The sequence below is a fragment of the Colletes latitarsis genome, chromosome 11 (assembly GCF_051014445.1).
Source record: "Colletes latitarsis isolate SP2378_abdomen chromosome 11, iyColLati1, whole genome shotgun sequence".
NCBI classification, from domain to species: Eukaryota; Metazoa; Arthropoda; class Insecta; order Hymenoptera; family Colletidae; genus Colletes; species Colletes latitarsis.
In genome coordinates, this window is record NC_135144.1 from 22,305,356 (window position 1) to 22,322,578 (window position 17,223).

Below are 17,223 nucleotides of genomic sequence, written 5' to 3' on the forward strand. Positions count from 1 at the left end.
CCGATCTTCATTTCTCTCTACAGCACTTGCAAAGCATAAATTATTCAGATTATACACATTACCTGATAAAAAAATATTTCCTACCGAAGTTAATCAGTATTTAACTGACAAGAAATTGCAGTTGCTTAAATTTAAAAACGTATTGATCTTCGATACAAAATTAAGGTCACTGTTATATTTTTAAATGGAACTAGGTATTTTTAACTCCATTTTAGGCGATGTCGAGACGAATTCAACGACTTGCTACACTATGACCTTCGGATGACATCAAAAGATGCACTGTGTTGCAGAAGGTGGAATGCAGTTGAAACATTTAATTTAATTACTAATTGCATGCACCTTTTTAACATGTGTGTTTTCTGTTTTGTTTAGTATAAATTCTTCTTTCGTGCGTTAAGTTCGGAAGTTGAATAAATGTTATATTAATAATGCATTCGTGACGTTTACGTCTAAATACGAGGTCTTAGTGTTATCTGTCTTCCTTCAATGTCATCTGAAAGTCATCGGTGTAATAGGTCGTTGAATTCGTCTTGATGCCACCTACTATGAAGTTAAAAATAGTTCAATTTAAAAATATAACAGTAACCTTAATATTTTTTTAAAATTAAGCGACTGTAATTTCTTTACTGAAAAATCGTGGGGCCTGGTTCGCGCCTCGCCCTGTACAATTAATTAATTTTAACGTGACGACTAAGACTATCGTTGTGGCGAACAGCCCGACGACGTTCAACGTCTGTAGTTCTGCATTAGATACCGGTCGGGTCAGTCTGTGTTCGCCAGTGGTGCCAGGTGCGATAGCTGAACGGTATAACGACGTAAACGGCTGCCGCATTGCCGATGTCGTGCCTGCCGTAACTACGGTACGTGGGGTACGTGTACCCTTGTGCACCCACGTCGACCTCTGACTCTCTCAAGGGGTGGACGACTTATCGACCTGGTGCTAGTCAGGCCTACCACCTTTATCTCATCGGTGCTCGAATCTCGAAATTTGCTACGCGGGGGGTGCTCGATCGTGCACCATTTTCCCTCGAGCGCGCCAGCCAGAGAGATCGATTTGAGACCAGAGTGCCCGAAGATCCTTGAGCGACGCGCGATGCCACGTCGAGATTGTCCCAACAGAGAGTTTTCAATGAAGATTCGACTTCCTTTTCTTCCTTTATTTTCTCTCTTTTAATACCGGGCGTCCACTTTCCCAGATGAATTGAACGTTCATTTTACATCACGACGAATCCGCCGGCGTAAAAAGAAAAACCGTGAGTTCGGTAGGTGAACATCACCGGGGCGTTGAAAGATTCGCAATGTGCATTCTGCTCTTTAGTCCACGCTCCCAAGAGAGAAAAGTAGAGGGGGTAGTACCTTCCCAGTGTTTGACGAGAGGCCCTTGTCCTTCTAGGTCGTCTCTTAGAGTGTTTGCGAATCAGGCCGCGACCCCGTCGTCATCGTCGTGAACCAGGGCTGTGGTAGTGGTTGCGCCGTGAAATTAGAACGTTGCATTCGTGAGGGCTGTCGCTGTCTCGCCCCTGTGGCGGGGCATCAATAGGAATAATACGAGGAACTATGCAATGCAGCTCGGGCATAGGTAGACACGAGTGTAACGACCTTACACCCCCGCAGGTAGCGGGATCGATGAGCTCCAACTCCGGGCAACCTCTCATCCACGGCTCCTACCCGTGCTGTGGGCCGACTTCCTCCACCGTCGTACTGACTTGTCCCACTTTTCTATCACGTTTTACCACTACGATGCTGGCCGCACTTCGGTTCACGCCTCGCGACTGCTGTTCGCCGTCTCGATCAGCGAACTTGCGGTGTTCCTTAAATACAATGGCTCCATTCGAAACGTTTCGATACGGTAAACAATGGCGAACCAGGGAAACGTTTTAAAATAGAGGAACAAAAAGATGCTGACTCGAGTAAAGGATATTTTTAATTCACGGTTCAGAAATCATTCGATACGCGTTGGCTTCCAGTAGGCCAACTTTCCGAGGGAGCACAGGAAGCGAGACGCGAGGATTTCAAAAAATTTGGTCAACAGCAACGTAGACGTCTTTTACAGATTCTTACATGTTAACGTCGGATTCGTACATCTCTGCAATTAAGATAAAATTATATAAGAAAAAAGTAAAACCATTAGACTCTGAAGCTCGATAACTGTTGTTATAATATAATAAAAACTCTTTCTTTTATCGTTAATATTGTCAATCATATATTGTATAAGTTTATGATTGTTACTATTTATATGACTATAATTATATCTATAATATAATAATTTGTTATTGTTACACAATTTTTCTTTAATCTGCATGTTACCTAACGTCCCTACATTCTACGCTTCAAGTTTCATGCAGATATCTTCTACAGTTCAAAAGATAATGTCACTAAATTTTTCAAGCCTCGCCGCCTAGCTCACGATCGGCTCAAAAGGAGGTTAAAGCCAAGTTCGAGTTGATGATCGAGCAAGGTGTCAAACGACCGTTAAAAAATCTCTAGGCATTTCTCTGAGCATAGAAATGGACGGACCGTTAAAAGGTAAGCTGTTTATTGTGTTGAGAGAACATTTGAATGTAATACCTTCAACTACTTCGACGCGGGTTAAAAAAAATAGTTGCACAACTTGAAAATATTCATATATGTTCAGTAACTACTCTTCAGGATAGGACATTCGGAAAAGTTATTAAATCATTTATTATAATTCTAAAAACTTAACGCACATTATATTGCACACACGCTCTTCCAAGCGTTACATACCTCATAGACGCTAACCTTACAAGACTCGCCTGCTCACACCAGAAACCTCTCTGCGTCTCTGCAGAATCTGCAATGCAGATGGCAGCATATATGTATTCATTGTGGGAAATTTTTTAATTAATATTAGGAAATATTCGATGGTGATACAAAAGAACGATGTACGTTTTATGTAACAAAAAATAACTTTGTTCAACAACGATTTAATATATGTGTCTCTCTGGGGAGTTTGTACAAAACAAACATGGACACCTGGCGGCGTTCCGATCGCCATGGCTGCCACATTAACTAGATTGCCTTTTCCAATCCCTTTATAGTACATTCACATGTATTTATGCACACACTACAGCTATCTACCCATACTAACTTAGCGAATAGTTTCTCAACTGACCGCCATCCATGAGAAGAGGACGCTAAAATTACCTCCAAATTTTGAGGTCGGTATGGCAGTCAGATTGGGCCACAAAAGTCCATAAAATGTAAAGTCTATTCGTATACCTCGTCTGTGGTTTTACACACCTTCATTGCCAATTCCAGATACAACTTTACAGCGCCATTCCAGCTTGCGTACCATTAACGGTGAGTCCTATTTCTGTAAGATCACGTTACGCGCCACAGTGAAATTCTCAAATAAACGTTTAACGTATCAAGTGTTTCGTGAACTAAAGGATTACATTCTCCGAATTAGACGAAACAGAATACCTTCGCGCGTGATTTAGGCAGGTGAATTTGAAACTGCAACCCTCAAAATGCGGGAATTAGGCAGAGCGAGTGACCTACTCCCCTTGCTCCTGTGCTGTTCAATTTGTTGGTGTTTAACTAACAAATCATCTCTGGTTGGTACTTTTAACCGTATGTTTACAGATACAAATTCGATTCAATAACTGATCATCGCGGTTCCTGTTTTGCTAGTACATACAATCAAGTTTTTCGTGCGACTTCACTTTCTCGTATTCAGTTCCCGCCATATTAAATCCTTCTCGCGCCATTTCTACGGCTCCAATTTCTACGGTAGCCAATTACGTACGAGCTCTCTTGCCTCTACCCTTTCCTCACATGCATTGTCATTATTGGTCGAGTCGATCGCAACTACAATTACATTGCGTGACGAAGGACACGAATGAAACGTATCGAGACAGAATAGGATAAAATCATATTGAACGATATTGGTATAATCATATAGTAAACTCAAAATATTAACTATGAATAGAACAAAAATGTATTTCTCGTGGATATGAACGCAATATCCCCGATTTTGTCGTACGATACATCGTCATTTCGGCCAATAACGACAATACATGTGATGGGACTGTAGGTTCGACAAACTCTAAACTAGTGTGGGAATCTAAGTACCAATCAAATCCACATTCCTTTTGCTAGCCAACTTCTCGCGGACGCACAATACATACTTGTATACCTCGTCTATAATTTAAAACCTACAACTGAAATTTCTTAAGAACACTAAATGCTGTAGTATTTAACACCACGACCGAGATCACTGTAAGTTCAAAGAATTTTGATTTTCACGAAAAATTACCGTGATTGGAAACAAACGTGATCGAATGATTTACAAGCAGTTCTAGCCATTGATTGAAACTTGTTGTACTTTAAGGTGAAAGAAACATAATTGAATGTTTTTATTTTTATTGATTTATTACTAAAGAGCAAAGTACAATAATATAATATATTACTGCAGTTAGTGATAGTAGAAATAAATTACTAATAATTTAATTCAGATATTCGTGTAAATTTGTAATAAATATTAAACGATGTAAAAACTTACAAACATAACGTCCCATATCCGTGCAGTACGATTTAGTCTCAAATTAAATAAATAATATATTTTTCTTTCGTCAAATGTTTCAAGCCAGAAAACAATGAAAAACATGTGAACGCAACCTTTAAAAGGTTAAAAACATAACAAATTTAAATAATACGATAAAAGAAAAATTATAACAGAATATAATTACGAAAGAATAAAAATATATGTGCAAGTTATTATGTTCTGGCTAACGAAACATTTTTAATAAATATTAGAAGCTTAATTAAAAACAGACATAATGGTAGAATAAAAAAATACTTTCTTTTAATAAAATTTTGTGTCTGATAAAAAACTGACAAAACCACAACCATGGATCGATAATATTACTAAACAAGTTTTCTTTAATACATGTGCAACATTAAAAATGAATGCTACACATTGTCATAAAAAAAAAAAAAAAAAAAAAAAAAAAAAAAATAATTAAGAATAAGAGACATTTTTGCTTCCATCTGTCCATACAATTAATATTACATACTGCACATAAGCATCACCATTTTAGTGTATAAAATATAAAATCTTGAGATTAAATGAAACCTTTTTTTTGGTTATTATGTCACAGCAGAGTAATTACCAAAATGGTAGTTCCTACTTTAAATAGGTAGACTAGACTATGCTAAATCACTGTCCGTTCCATTACTTTGTTATGTCTGTTACGTGTAATAAGAGAAGTGTTACACGTGGAAAGATACATTTCTCAAAAACTTATTCAAATTAGACTCTAAAGTCAGTTTCTCTTTAATTGTAGAGACAATTTGCATTAATTTGTTAGTATAATTATCGTAAAAATTTTTCCTGAATTAGAATTATTTTTCTCTCCTTATTCAACTTCTACACTTAAGCTGTTTAGCTTACATTGAAAATTATTAATAAAAATGCTGAACATAATTCATACATAATTTTCATAAGTTGAACTTTTACGAGTACTGCGATTTAATCTATCATGCTAAGCATCGTTAAAACTGCCTTACTGTCCGTCACAAGTGTTTAAACGTATTTGCGAATATCCCAATAATAAGAGAAAAATTCAAAAATTAATTTTCTATAATACGTAAAGCGGTACGTACGTTTGATATGCCAGAAATGTATACGATAAAAATATTTGCTGCAGTTCACGCATTTGATTAAATAGAAATTAAGTAGCAGCGTACAACGAAACCTCACGAATTTGTAACAGCATAAATGCTTAAAAAAAATATTACAATTCTTCAGAGAAAACTTACGATTTAAACACGCACAAATTTATAAATATTATCGTTTATCTCGACATTTATATTACATATTTTGTATTGCTATAATTGAATTGAGCAATACATATTATCTGTCTTACGGAACGTTATACATATATATATATATAATTGTATATATATGTATGTAGTGCATGCACGCGCGCGGGCGTATATATCTGCAAGAACTTGTGTATATCATGTTCATTTATGAACAAATAATATACTGAAATTTTTTTGAAAATTTATCACAATACATCGACGTAAAAGATCGATGTAAAGATTACTATTAATACATACGATTTCTCGACGATCGAAAACGTTACTTTCTCGACTTCATTCCGGGTCAGTTTCTCCTTCTCCGACCGGCAATACTGTAATAAGACCAGCAGCTGCTACCTTAGCTTTATATGCTCCCGGTTCGAACCAGCGAATCGGTGCCTGTGACAAAAAAGTATTGTTGTTAATGTACATTATCGACGATAATTTAGTACTATGTATATAGTAAGAAATACTTTAATGTCTACTTTACCTCGGTACGTTGTTACAAGCAGCATGCTTTAAATTTGTAAAGCGAGTGTTAAATAGTTTATATACGTGCATGCCTTCTTATCAAACGATACAAACGTTCTTAATTTAATTTTGAAATAAAAAAGAAGAATTTGTCATTGTTTTATTATAATATTTGTGCTATACGATTTTAAAAATACAAGAAGTAAAAATGCTTTATTATCTTCGAAATCTCATAAAGTTATACAATAATATTCACACTTTAAATCATTTTTAATCTCTCAGATAATGTATAAAATTTAATACTTTTTTTTTTCACATGATGCTTAATACTAGTACTAATACTAATGCTAATACTAATAATACTAATAATAACAAAAACAACAATAACGACGACAATAATAACGATAATAAAAATAAAAATTGCGATAATCCCTTTTTAAATTCATTTAATAGGAAATTGTACAACTATAGAAACTATAATACTTATGGAATATAAAAACGAAAAATATAATTGTATAAGAACAAAGAAATAAAGATCATATTTCTTATAACAAATATAACATATTTTCACTTTTCAGCTTTGTTGTTAAATATGCTTTTATTTAATAAACGAAAATATTTAGATCTATATCTTTTTAATAACGTAAAACAGAAAAACAAGTAAAACGATTCCGTGTATCCTATTAAATGATACTGTGTAATGCAAAACTATATCGCAACTATAATGAATCAGACGCATTGTACTAATACAATGTAGACTACTAATATATATTAATACAATGTATAACTTATACGTACATATTAGTATAAGCATTCATTAATATCGTTATTAGTATAATCCTGATGCAAATTATGTTACCATATTTGTAAAATTATTATATATATATATATATATATAAAAAAAAAAATCTTACATTCAAATTCTCTATATAATACTGTCAACATAAGAGTTTTCTTCGTAATATCAAATATCACGTCATTCATGATAGTGACATAATCTTTGGTTTAAGTATATTTGGTTCAAATAACTCTGTTCATACGATTACAGATGACTTAGAAAGTGCTACGTGCATCAAAATTATTTGAACAGATCACATAGACATACGTCATGCACATGAATCTGTTAGTGCATACTTTTATGAACATGTCATTTGGAATTGTCAATTTCATAATCTCGCATTTACAGAGATATGGAAATATAAGTTTAAAACAGAATTTGGCCTAATCAATAGAAATTGAAAATTATCAAATAATTATTCCGTGATCTTAATTATTTGAGATTAATGAAAGAAACTTGTTTGATTCTATCATGTTAATATCCTTTTCTGTAATATTATAATAATTAATATTCTTATATGAGTATCGTCAAGATAACAGACAAAAATGTAACAGTTATTTTGGTATTAACACATTTCAGTATAGAAGACAAACGTAACTTTAAAATATAGTTAACTATAATGCAAATACCGTTAATTTCGAGGCATTAAACGCGTGTCATTTTGTAAGAAAAATTAGTAACATTGTTGCACTTCAGGTGATTAGCATTGGTATCACATTGATATACCTTGCGAACAATGTTGGGACACTCCTTTTGAATACGAGCCCAATCTGCGGGCGGCCGCTTGGCATATGGGCCTGTTGAACACAACAACAAAAACTCGTACGTGAGTTCTCTGACTTCTGGAACTAGATAGATGCCTAATAAATAATTATTCACGGTAATTAAATTGCTTAAGCAACAGTAATCATTTGAAACAATTACCTTCCTGAGTCGAAGGATTTATTTCAGAAATTATACGAGGTTTATATGTCTCTTCACTTTCTGAAGTTGCAGCACTATCCATATTTAGTTCTCGGCCTATTTCATTGGTATTACTTGGGGTTAACAATGTTTTTTGTGTGTTACAAGACGAGACCGAATAAGGAGATTCTTCTTCAAAATTGAAATATTCTATACCGCTTGTGAAATTCTCTGTATCTCCCAAGAAATACTCGTCTAAGACTAACTTTGCAGTCTAAGATACATATCATTTAACACATGTTAATATACATACATTAAACAACGATTTATAAATACATACTCTTTAAAATACAAGAATTATTACCCTGACAAGATCCAGATTGCATCCTGTGATCTTTAGAGATTGATTACCAACTGTAACTGTATATTTATATTCGCCTATACTGGCGTCGTTGGTGGAGAAGCTGTGGAGGAGTGAACGTACGCGAGAGTTTTGTTGTTGATGTTGCAATCGATTACTTTCGTCTGATGCACTACTATTTAACGAAGAACTAGAACCACCCATAGCTCCTTTTTCTCCTCCACCTTGCTCCAATCTCACCGGCGATGCATTTCGTTGAATCGTATCTTTTATCAAGTCCTTCGCATAACTATTACCATAATATTTCAGAAATAAGTTATATATTCCATATAACTTAACGTTATTACATATTTTGAAAGTTCAATAAATTGAAATGAAAACGAAATTGTACTTACTGTATCTTGTCCTCGGAAGTACCCGTGATTTGGACAAGTCGTTCTTTGGCTCCAGGGTTTACTGTGAAAAAAGGATAATATTGAACTAATATAATTTATGATATTAATAAGATGTCAAACACTTGTTAAAATCAAAATTAATTTATTTCAGAAATAATCATCTGCGTTATGGTTAATATATGGTGTATAAGTGTGAGATTACATCTCAATAAAAATGTATTAAATACGCGGCTTCCTGCAGACACTCTGAGACAATTATTTGTGAATTAAAACAATAGCAAGTAGATTAATATTAATTGTATACGAGTTTTCCTGTGAAAGGAAGGTAATGTAATCTTCAAGTGCATTTGGTACTATAAGCAATTATAAGCGATAAAGTCAATTGTATTAAATACATAAAATGCTGCTCATAACACTTTATACTTACATAAATGTGACTTATTAAGATGCAAACACAATGCATATTACTTATCATACTAATGGTACTCACATAATAATAATAATAATAATAATAAAAACAATTGCACGATAAAAAAAATTATGTGAGCAATCAAACTTCAAAAGCTCTTACAGCACATTTTCAATCATTTATGTATTACAACTCTTTCACCGATTAATTAAAGGTAACATAAAAAAAAAATTAAAATATTTCATGCAAATAAAAGTAAGCACAGGTTAAAACACAAGTTATAATTATGAAATTAAACAAATATTTTTTTCAGAAAAGTGTCATAAACTGATGATAAAATATGAATCTGTTGTATCTTGTAAATACTGTATTATAAATATAACTGGGAATAATATTTAATTCCACCCAATACAATACCTAGACTCATATCTTCTTCTGTGATATTGTAAACAAAATATTTACTTCATCATGTGCGATAAATAATTTAAAAATTATATAATTACAGAAACAAAAATTCCAGTTTCAATTACCTCGTTAAAAATTGTTGTTGTAATAAGAACATTTAAGATAATAGACGTTAAAAAAAATATACAATTAGTTATTTTTGTAATGCATGAGCATGATGCTATCAAGCCATCTGCAAATTATTTGTTTACCTCGCTGGAAGGAGATGATTGTCTGGCTGAGCTCTTCGATCATGTGAACCCGCCGCCCTTTTATTCCCATCACTGTATTTTTGTGCAAATAATTTAAAAATAGAAACATAATACTTACTACTTACAATACGTGTGAAAAACGATGTATAAAATAAACATGATATAAAAACATATTGAAGAACAAATCCTAAACAATAGCACATGATAACTTAAAAATTAAATTAAACAATTAAAAATCAAAATAGGCCGTATTCTACATTTTACAAAGCTTTACACGTATTTTTCTGCTATAATATAAATATTATTAACTGAATATATAAAGCTTGTGAAATTTCCTTTACCTTTTCCAGAATCACTGTTACGTATAACAACTTCATCTTTGCAGTAGTTTTTCCCAGGAATACGTGTAGGTTTAACAAATTTGCCACTATTTTTTATCACTTCACCAGGTCCTAAGATCGGTGCCACAGTGGGTGAAGTCATTGCTGCCAAAGGAGATGACAATGCATTCGTAGGTGTGTCAGGAATCACTTCTGCCTGTTAATGTCATTTTTTACTTTTTCATGAAATCCTTGAGATATAAATATATACATAATAGAAAAAACTGACTTAACATACATTATCCAAATGTGATAACTTCTGTGTGTAATACACATCCATAGAATCATTGTGACGCCATTGCTTAGCTCTTAACTCTATAAGTTCCAGCAGGTGAACCCTAGTCGTCAGATCTAGTTTTTCGTCCTGACTTCCATTTCTGATCGCCACAAAAGCTCTATCCAACTGATCTATATGTAAAATTAACATTATTGAGAATAAAATCTATGTTGTTAATACTTTGATTAATCTACAGTTTTATCATAGAATCAACTATTTCAAGTATATATTAAAAGTCTGTACCTTTATAAATAGCTTCTAATTGATGGGCATAAAGTTTTAGATGATTACACATTGTAACCACATTCATTTGCAGCGTTCGGTCATGGAAGCCATTGGTTAGTTGCATTGCAACGTTGTCGATTAAGGACACTATGTCCTCCACTGTCAGACAAACAAAGTTTAGTCCAAGTCATGATACATATTTGAATTTTACATTTAAAATACATAAATTAAAAATTACCAGTCGTAATCCGCCCATCGACGGTCGAGTGGCGTTGATTGAGTTTAAGTGGCCGAGGTTTTTCGACTTTCTTGATTGTTCGAGCCCTGCTTAGTTGCGTTGCAGCCATTGTTTACAATCTTAAAAAAGTAATGATACAATGTTAACAATTTTATTCAATCGATTTCTCTTGAAATATTACGAAAAGTTTTAATAATATTTAATACTTAACAATGAAACAGACGTGACAATTATTTGTACAATCAATATTAAGTGAGATTAAATACAGAAACGAAATTATAAAAGAACAGTTCATATTTATTAGCCTAAATAAATTTCTTTTGGTTAGGTTATAAAATTCTTCAAACACTTTGAACAGAGTATTCTCCTAAACTTTCAACGTGTAGTTCTGCGCCGCGGGTGATTTAAAAATAACCACGGAAAAGTGGGTGGTTATGAAGAAAATAATGACCGATAACAAACGAAAAGAAACTGAAAATCTAATGCAGTAATATGAATTTCAAAAATGTCCGCAACACCCGTCGGAAATGGTGTCAAACGTACGGTCTTTACAACAGCAAGCTATTTTACCGTAGTCTACGTAGCGATAAAAATAATTTATACGGTACCCATGTGAGCGCCGCTGGCATTTTCGACATCTTGCAGGGAACGTTGGAAGAAGAGGGAAAATGTACAACGAACAAAGAAAGATGGTAAGCAAAAGAAAGGAGAAAACAAGAGTGGGGAAAGGAAGGGCGGAAAAGAAGATCGAAAGGTGTGAAGGAAGGCGACGAACAGAAAAATTATGATGAATTAAATTTGAATGTTTTACAAAAAACGATGTATATGAAATGGATGATGTATATGAAATAAACAAACTGTCTTACGTATAAATCACGCAATACTAAATGATTGACACATCTAGCATTGACACGAAATCCAAAATTATGAGAGGTAAAAGATATATGTCATGTCAAGGAAATACTCTGTACCTGGTTTTAAATGTATCGCTACAATCAACAAGTATTATTTTTGCACTTGAATTTTTATCGTTGGAAGTGACTTACCACCACGTCGGCCGTGCCACAGATCAACGACAGGCAGACAGTCCGAAAGAAATCGGTGAGATGTGTCGTTGACATACGTTGCGAAGATATACTCGAGTATCTTAAATTTAATACAATAATACCAACACGACGGTTAAAAATCACTAGCAAATGGATCAACATACAGAACACTATGTACCACTCTTAACATTTAAAACTATGATTTTCAAACAGCACGGGGGTAAATTGTTTGCATAACTCAATTATTGACATTGAAAACATTTTATTCAGTCAGTAAGAAGCATTCTACATGATGATGGTGATGATAATGATGGATGATGAATGATGGATGATGATGATAATGACAATGATGATGATCATAATGTAATAATAATCATAATAATAATAGTAATTCATAATAATAATAATAATAATTCGTCCATAATAACCATTTGTAATATACAGGTAAACTCTCTCTCCTTTTCTCATTTTTCCATCTTTCTCTATCGCTCGTTCACACACATTGAATTGTCATAATACATAAATTATAGAAATTTCACCAATAAATGAAACATTACATTCTTCAGACTATAAATGTAGTCAATAAATCATCCTTATCTCGTTTTTGCTGCAAAGATATCTTGTTATTTTTTTTAGTTTGGTATTCGGCAGCGTTGTTGGATTTGAAGGACTACTTTAAACTCACTGCCCACAGTGACGTTTACATACTTTGTGCTTTCTTTGTACATCATTAAAAGATTCGCACCTGCTAAGCAGGTTCAAAGATAACAAATCCTAGACACTTCTCTCCATAAGGCATAATATATTCCATTATATCTCGCAACAGAATGGTGGTATCAGTAAATATATAAATAAATGATGACACAACAATGTAAACGTAACTGATGCAGTTCTATTACTGTAAATCCATATTTCTATTGATTTGAGGTAGTGTATTCAATGTAATCCTATTACTTTGCTGCTATATGTTGTGTGCGGATATGTGTATCATATGAACATTTTTCACACCCATACACTTTCACTATAAGTCCAAAATATGCAAAGCATGTTAGGAAACTTTGTACTCAATAAACAGATGCAATCGTAAGTATGTAAATCTTTTCAGATCATATTCTCAGTAATAATCTTATTTGTTGTAAACAACGCGATATTCTTTTATCAATATTTATAAACAGTTCAGAATGTATAAACGAAGGAATATGTTCTATGTATATATGTATATATAAATATACACACACACGCACTCACACAAATCAGTATTTTGGACTTACAGTTATTTCAGTTGTAAGTGTGTTTCAAAAATTATCATCTATGTATAAAGTATGAGAAAACTAAATGTCGGGCAAATTTTGAAATCTGCTGTGACTTTTGCATCAATCATTTTGTACATGCCATACGTAAAACGAGCATGAGACTTTGTAAGAATGTCTTGACATTATTTGCGTCAAAATCTTCCCGCTATTCAGTATTCCAACTTCATTACCAAATACGACAAGGCTGCTGACATTAGGCTTACTAGCACTTGTAAATAATGCCCAGCAATTGTGCTATTTTGTTAGTTTCTTTAACTATTATTTCATGAATAATTTATCACATTTTAATCGTCTTCACAGATTGAAAAAGAGAGGGCACATGTAACATTATGCATTACCAAGTTGGCTCAATCTATGAACACTTTTGTAAAAAATATAACATCTATGGATGGTTGAGCCCTTGGTTAGCACATAGCGAATTAGTACTTTTGAAGGTAATGCGGATCACTTCTGCAGGAACGAGCAATGGATATAGATATCCATATACGATCTGTATTAAATGCATATAACATTACCCTTTCCTTTATTTTAAAAGGAAACATTACTTTTGGGTTTAAAAAGATACCCAATAGTTATATCTAATATTTAAAAAATGGAACCTATTTAAGCGCAAGAGACGGATACTTCCTGCAATTTGATTGTACAACCACTTTATTCTATTGCAGAAGTGATTTTCGCTCTAGTCTTCGTATATTAGTTTTTATTCCAATATCACACATACCCCCTCCCTAAGAAACTAAACACAGTAAACTTAAACAGTACTCGAGAAATTGACGACATCAATTTTGAATTTTGACACATTCGTGTTATCCTTATATTACCTTTAATATAAGTTTAACGACTTAACCAAATCAATTTTAAAGTTAAAACAACAAATACAATGCACGAACACATTGTAAACAAAGAAACTTAACATAAAATATGACTCACATCGAGATATAATAGCCTCAACAGTTCACCAGGGGAAAAACACAAACGAAATATACATATAATAGTAAAACTAGTAACTACTTCACTACTCTAAAATAGCGAGAAAATCCTAAGACATGCGATATCGCATGATGAACATTATTCTTAGAAGTTGCAGAATATTTGCAATTTCTAGAGACATTTTCCTTTATTAAAGTTGAATTTTCTAATGCTTGCACTGAATGTCTTGTGATTTTTACGCTTCTGTAACAATTAATTCAATATCATCCCTCCTGCTATGTTACCAGTTTTTTTTTTCCCTATAGCTGGAGAATATCTCAAAATAAAGCAGAAAAATCTTCTGCTTTCAACTTTTACGTTTAATTTACAATTTTAGATCTTGGAGCCGAAATCCATTATTTGATTAATTGTGTCACGGTTACACGTAATTTTTTTAATTATAAGTTAAGCTCGTATGTACCTTGACATTATTCTTCACATCTCGGAATATTATTTCTTGCGTTTCATGGAATATTTCAACTCCATAGATAAAAATTGATTTCAGACAACAATTAAAGGTTAAAATCATTATTAACTATAATTATCAATTACACGACCATTAGTATGTCTTATGCAGTAATAAATTACCATCGTGCTATTTTACTTTACCGTCGACGGTTGTTTTTTTTTATTACTAGATGTTATGAGTTATTTAGCTTAACTTATTAACGAGTATTAATGGCATCTGCTTTTGTCAAGAAGAATTGAAGTAAATTTTTTGCGTTTTACCTTAATTATTAATGCTGTACGAAATTCAGCTTTTTAAATTATTGTAAAGTTGATTTAGTGATGCCGTTTTTTCTTGAAACCTACAAAATCAAATGAAATTATTTAATGAATACTAATTGTTAGTAGAAAATAAAAATTTAACAAAACGAATTAACTTACTTTTTTTAGCTTTGCCTTTTTTCTGAGTTTTTCTTTTTTTATCAGACACAGTAGATGATTCCCCAAAAGATGTAATTTCTTCCCCAAGTGTACCAAGAGTTGTCATTTGACGACGTCTGTGTTTTTCTTGTTTAGTGACTGGCAAACGAGTCATGTAAGTTTCTTCATATTCTATCTTTCGTTTATTCTCACGGCCGAGGCTGACTTGTTTCTCACTTAGACCATGCGTGTCTTCGATAGGTGCATCTAAATATTCTTCCTTTAATTCCCTCAAAACAGCACCTGACACTGCACGTCTACGAGCTCTTTCACCAGCTTTACGAATTTTTTCTGCAACTGTCTCATCTCCATCTGCAATTATAATAAAAGTTAAGCTTTACACTTTGCTACATCATAAAATTGTATCGTTACCATACTTGTATACAATATACTAACCATAGTGTACTGCAGCAAGTTTTGGTGGTACATAAATATTGGACTTCCTCGATTGTGTCGATTTAAAACCATCTACTTCACCATCCTGATCGCTATCCGATTCTTCATCGATACTATCAACCTTGGCAATCAGTGCATCAGGATTCGCTTTAAAATTACTTGGGTCGTCATTGTTAGTAGTACCAGTTACAGCAGTCTTAACGAGCTTATCTATTTGATATTTAAGTTTGTGATCTATTGGTCGGATTTTCTCTAGGACAGTCCTGATTTCAATTAAACGATCGATCGATGGATCTCCTTCTATACGTTCTCCTGAACATTTTCTTAAAACTACGTAAGTCAAATTAATCAGATAAGAAATTAACATATGATATTTCATTTCTAGGAAACTAAGACCCTTGTCTGTAGAAATTTCCCCATTTTTTACACGAATCAACATATTATCTACAAGTTGATTTACTTGTAAGACATTGGCATTCATCTCCCCAAGCAGGCGGAATGCTTGCGGGAGATCCCTTTGCTCCATCTCATCGATTGCCTGTAAAAATAATTTTTACTTTTGAAAAACAATTATAACATTTGACATAACAGTTACAACATATGAATTTATAGTAAAAAAGAAAGTTATGTACCCTCATTTTCGTCATATTTCAAACAAAAAAAACGGAATATTTATAAATAAGCAATTAACAATATATTCTCCATTCATGAAACATTCAAATTTTTACTTTGTATCGTCATTAACCACAGTAACGTTTAACAGAATCCCTTAATATTTCTATGTCGTCTTATACCGTATTTGACACAAGTCCGGCACATAAAAATTATTATGTATTCTATTTGGCTCAACATTAACTGTGTTTCATTTTAAAAAATGAAGTACGCGATAAATTCTGTTCGTAAAACTGAACCGTATCCAATGTTTTTGAATGACTTTCCCGTGAAAATTTGCGGAAAGGCTTAATTTTAAGAAAAATGTCGGATTCGCGGATGTACGGGAAAAAAGCGCAATAATCTGCTGCCATCTTTCCTATTTACTAATGGATGACAGCGGAAAAAAAAAACAATCAAAAATTCCCAATAGACCCGATAGAAAAATGCACTGCTTTAGACAATCTCAACGGAAATTTATCGATATAATATGCTTAAAAGTTTCCACTCACCTGCACCATTGTTCTGAAATAAAAATTAACCGAACAGACGCATATCTAAATAACGTAACTTGTAATTAAACGAGTCCCCACGTGGGACGATATTTTCCTTTTCGGGGGTATATTTTTTCGCTCGGAAAAGCCTGATCAAAACACTAACTATTATATGGTATAACTGTATTTATGTTTTAATAGAAATAAATTTGTGAACGACTAAAAATAATAATTTTAATACATTGCTAATTTATAACATGCTATTTCAAGTGATAAACTGACAATTAAACAATACTTTGCATTTATAAAAGATTCACTTCCTTTCCGATTACGGTAATAAAAAATTGCGGGAATTTCAAGAATAAATATGATGACGAATGATTTATATATGGTAAACTAATGTTTCGAGCAGCATGCTAATTGATTGATAAATTGTTTTCTAAAA

At 33.0% G+C, this 17,223-nt stretch overlaps 2 protein-coding genes across 7 annotated transcripts; both read right to left on the minus strand.

Moving 5' to 3' along the window:
• Positions 1 to 4,376: 4,376 nt before the first annotated feature.
• Mxt (Eukaryotic translation initiation factor mextil) lies at positions 4,377 to 12,159 on the minus strand. 5 transcript variants are annotated; one of them, XM_076776561.1, is made up of 11 exons: positions 12,029 to 12,158; positions 10,983 to 11,101; positions 10,763 to 10,903; positions 10,481 to 10,650; positions 10,204 to 10,399; positions 9,863 to 9,934; positions 8,798 to 8,858; positions 8,406 to 8,691; positions 8,063 to 8,315; positions 7,865 to 7,986; positions 4,377 to 6,228 (listed from the first exon to the last, which is right to left on the minus strand). In XM_076776561.1, the coding sequence occupies exons 2-11, from the start codon at positions 11,089 to 11,091 to the stop codon at positions 6,124 to 6,126; spliced, it is 1,515 nt and encodes a 504-aa protein (XP_076632676.1). In that variant the 5' UTR covers positions 11,092 to 11,101; positions 12,029 to 12,158; the 3' UTR covers positions 4,377 to 6,123. The 5 variants fall into 5 exon arrangements, with proteins under 5 accessions (XP_076632676.1, XP_076632672.1, XP_076632674.1 ...); XM_076776557.1 differs by having other exon boundaries at positions 7,865 to 7,998; XM_076776559.1 differs by lacking the exon at positions 12,029 to 12,158 and adding an exon at positions 11,591 to 11,688 and having other exon boundaries at positions 7,865 to 7,998.
• Positions 12,160 to 12,270: 111 nt separating this feature from the next.
• Positions 12,271 to 16,975, minus strand: LOC143347422 (neuroguidin). 2 transcript variants are annotated; one of them, XM_076776564.1, is made up of 4 exons: positions 16,797 to 16,975; positions 15,634 to 16,171; positions 15,199 to 15,549; positions 12,271 to 15,119 (listed from the first exon to the last, which is right to left on the minus strand). In XM_076776564.1, the coding sequence occupies exons 1-4, from the start codon at positions 16,803 to 16,805 to the stop codon at positions 15,094 to 15,096; spliced, it is 924 nt and encodes a 307-aa protein (XP_076632679.1). In that variant the 5' UTR covers positions 16,806 to 16,975; the 3' UTR covers positions 12,271 to 15,093. The 2 variants fall into 2 exon arrangements, with proteins under 2 accessions (XP_076632679.1, XP_076632678.1); XM_076776563.1 differs by lacking the exon at positions 16,797 to 16,975 and adding an exon at positions 16,266 to 16,730.
• Between the last annotated feature and the right edge of the window lie 248 nt (positions 16,976 to 17,223).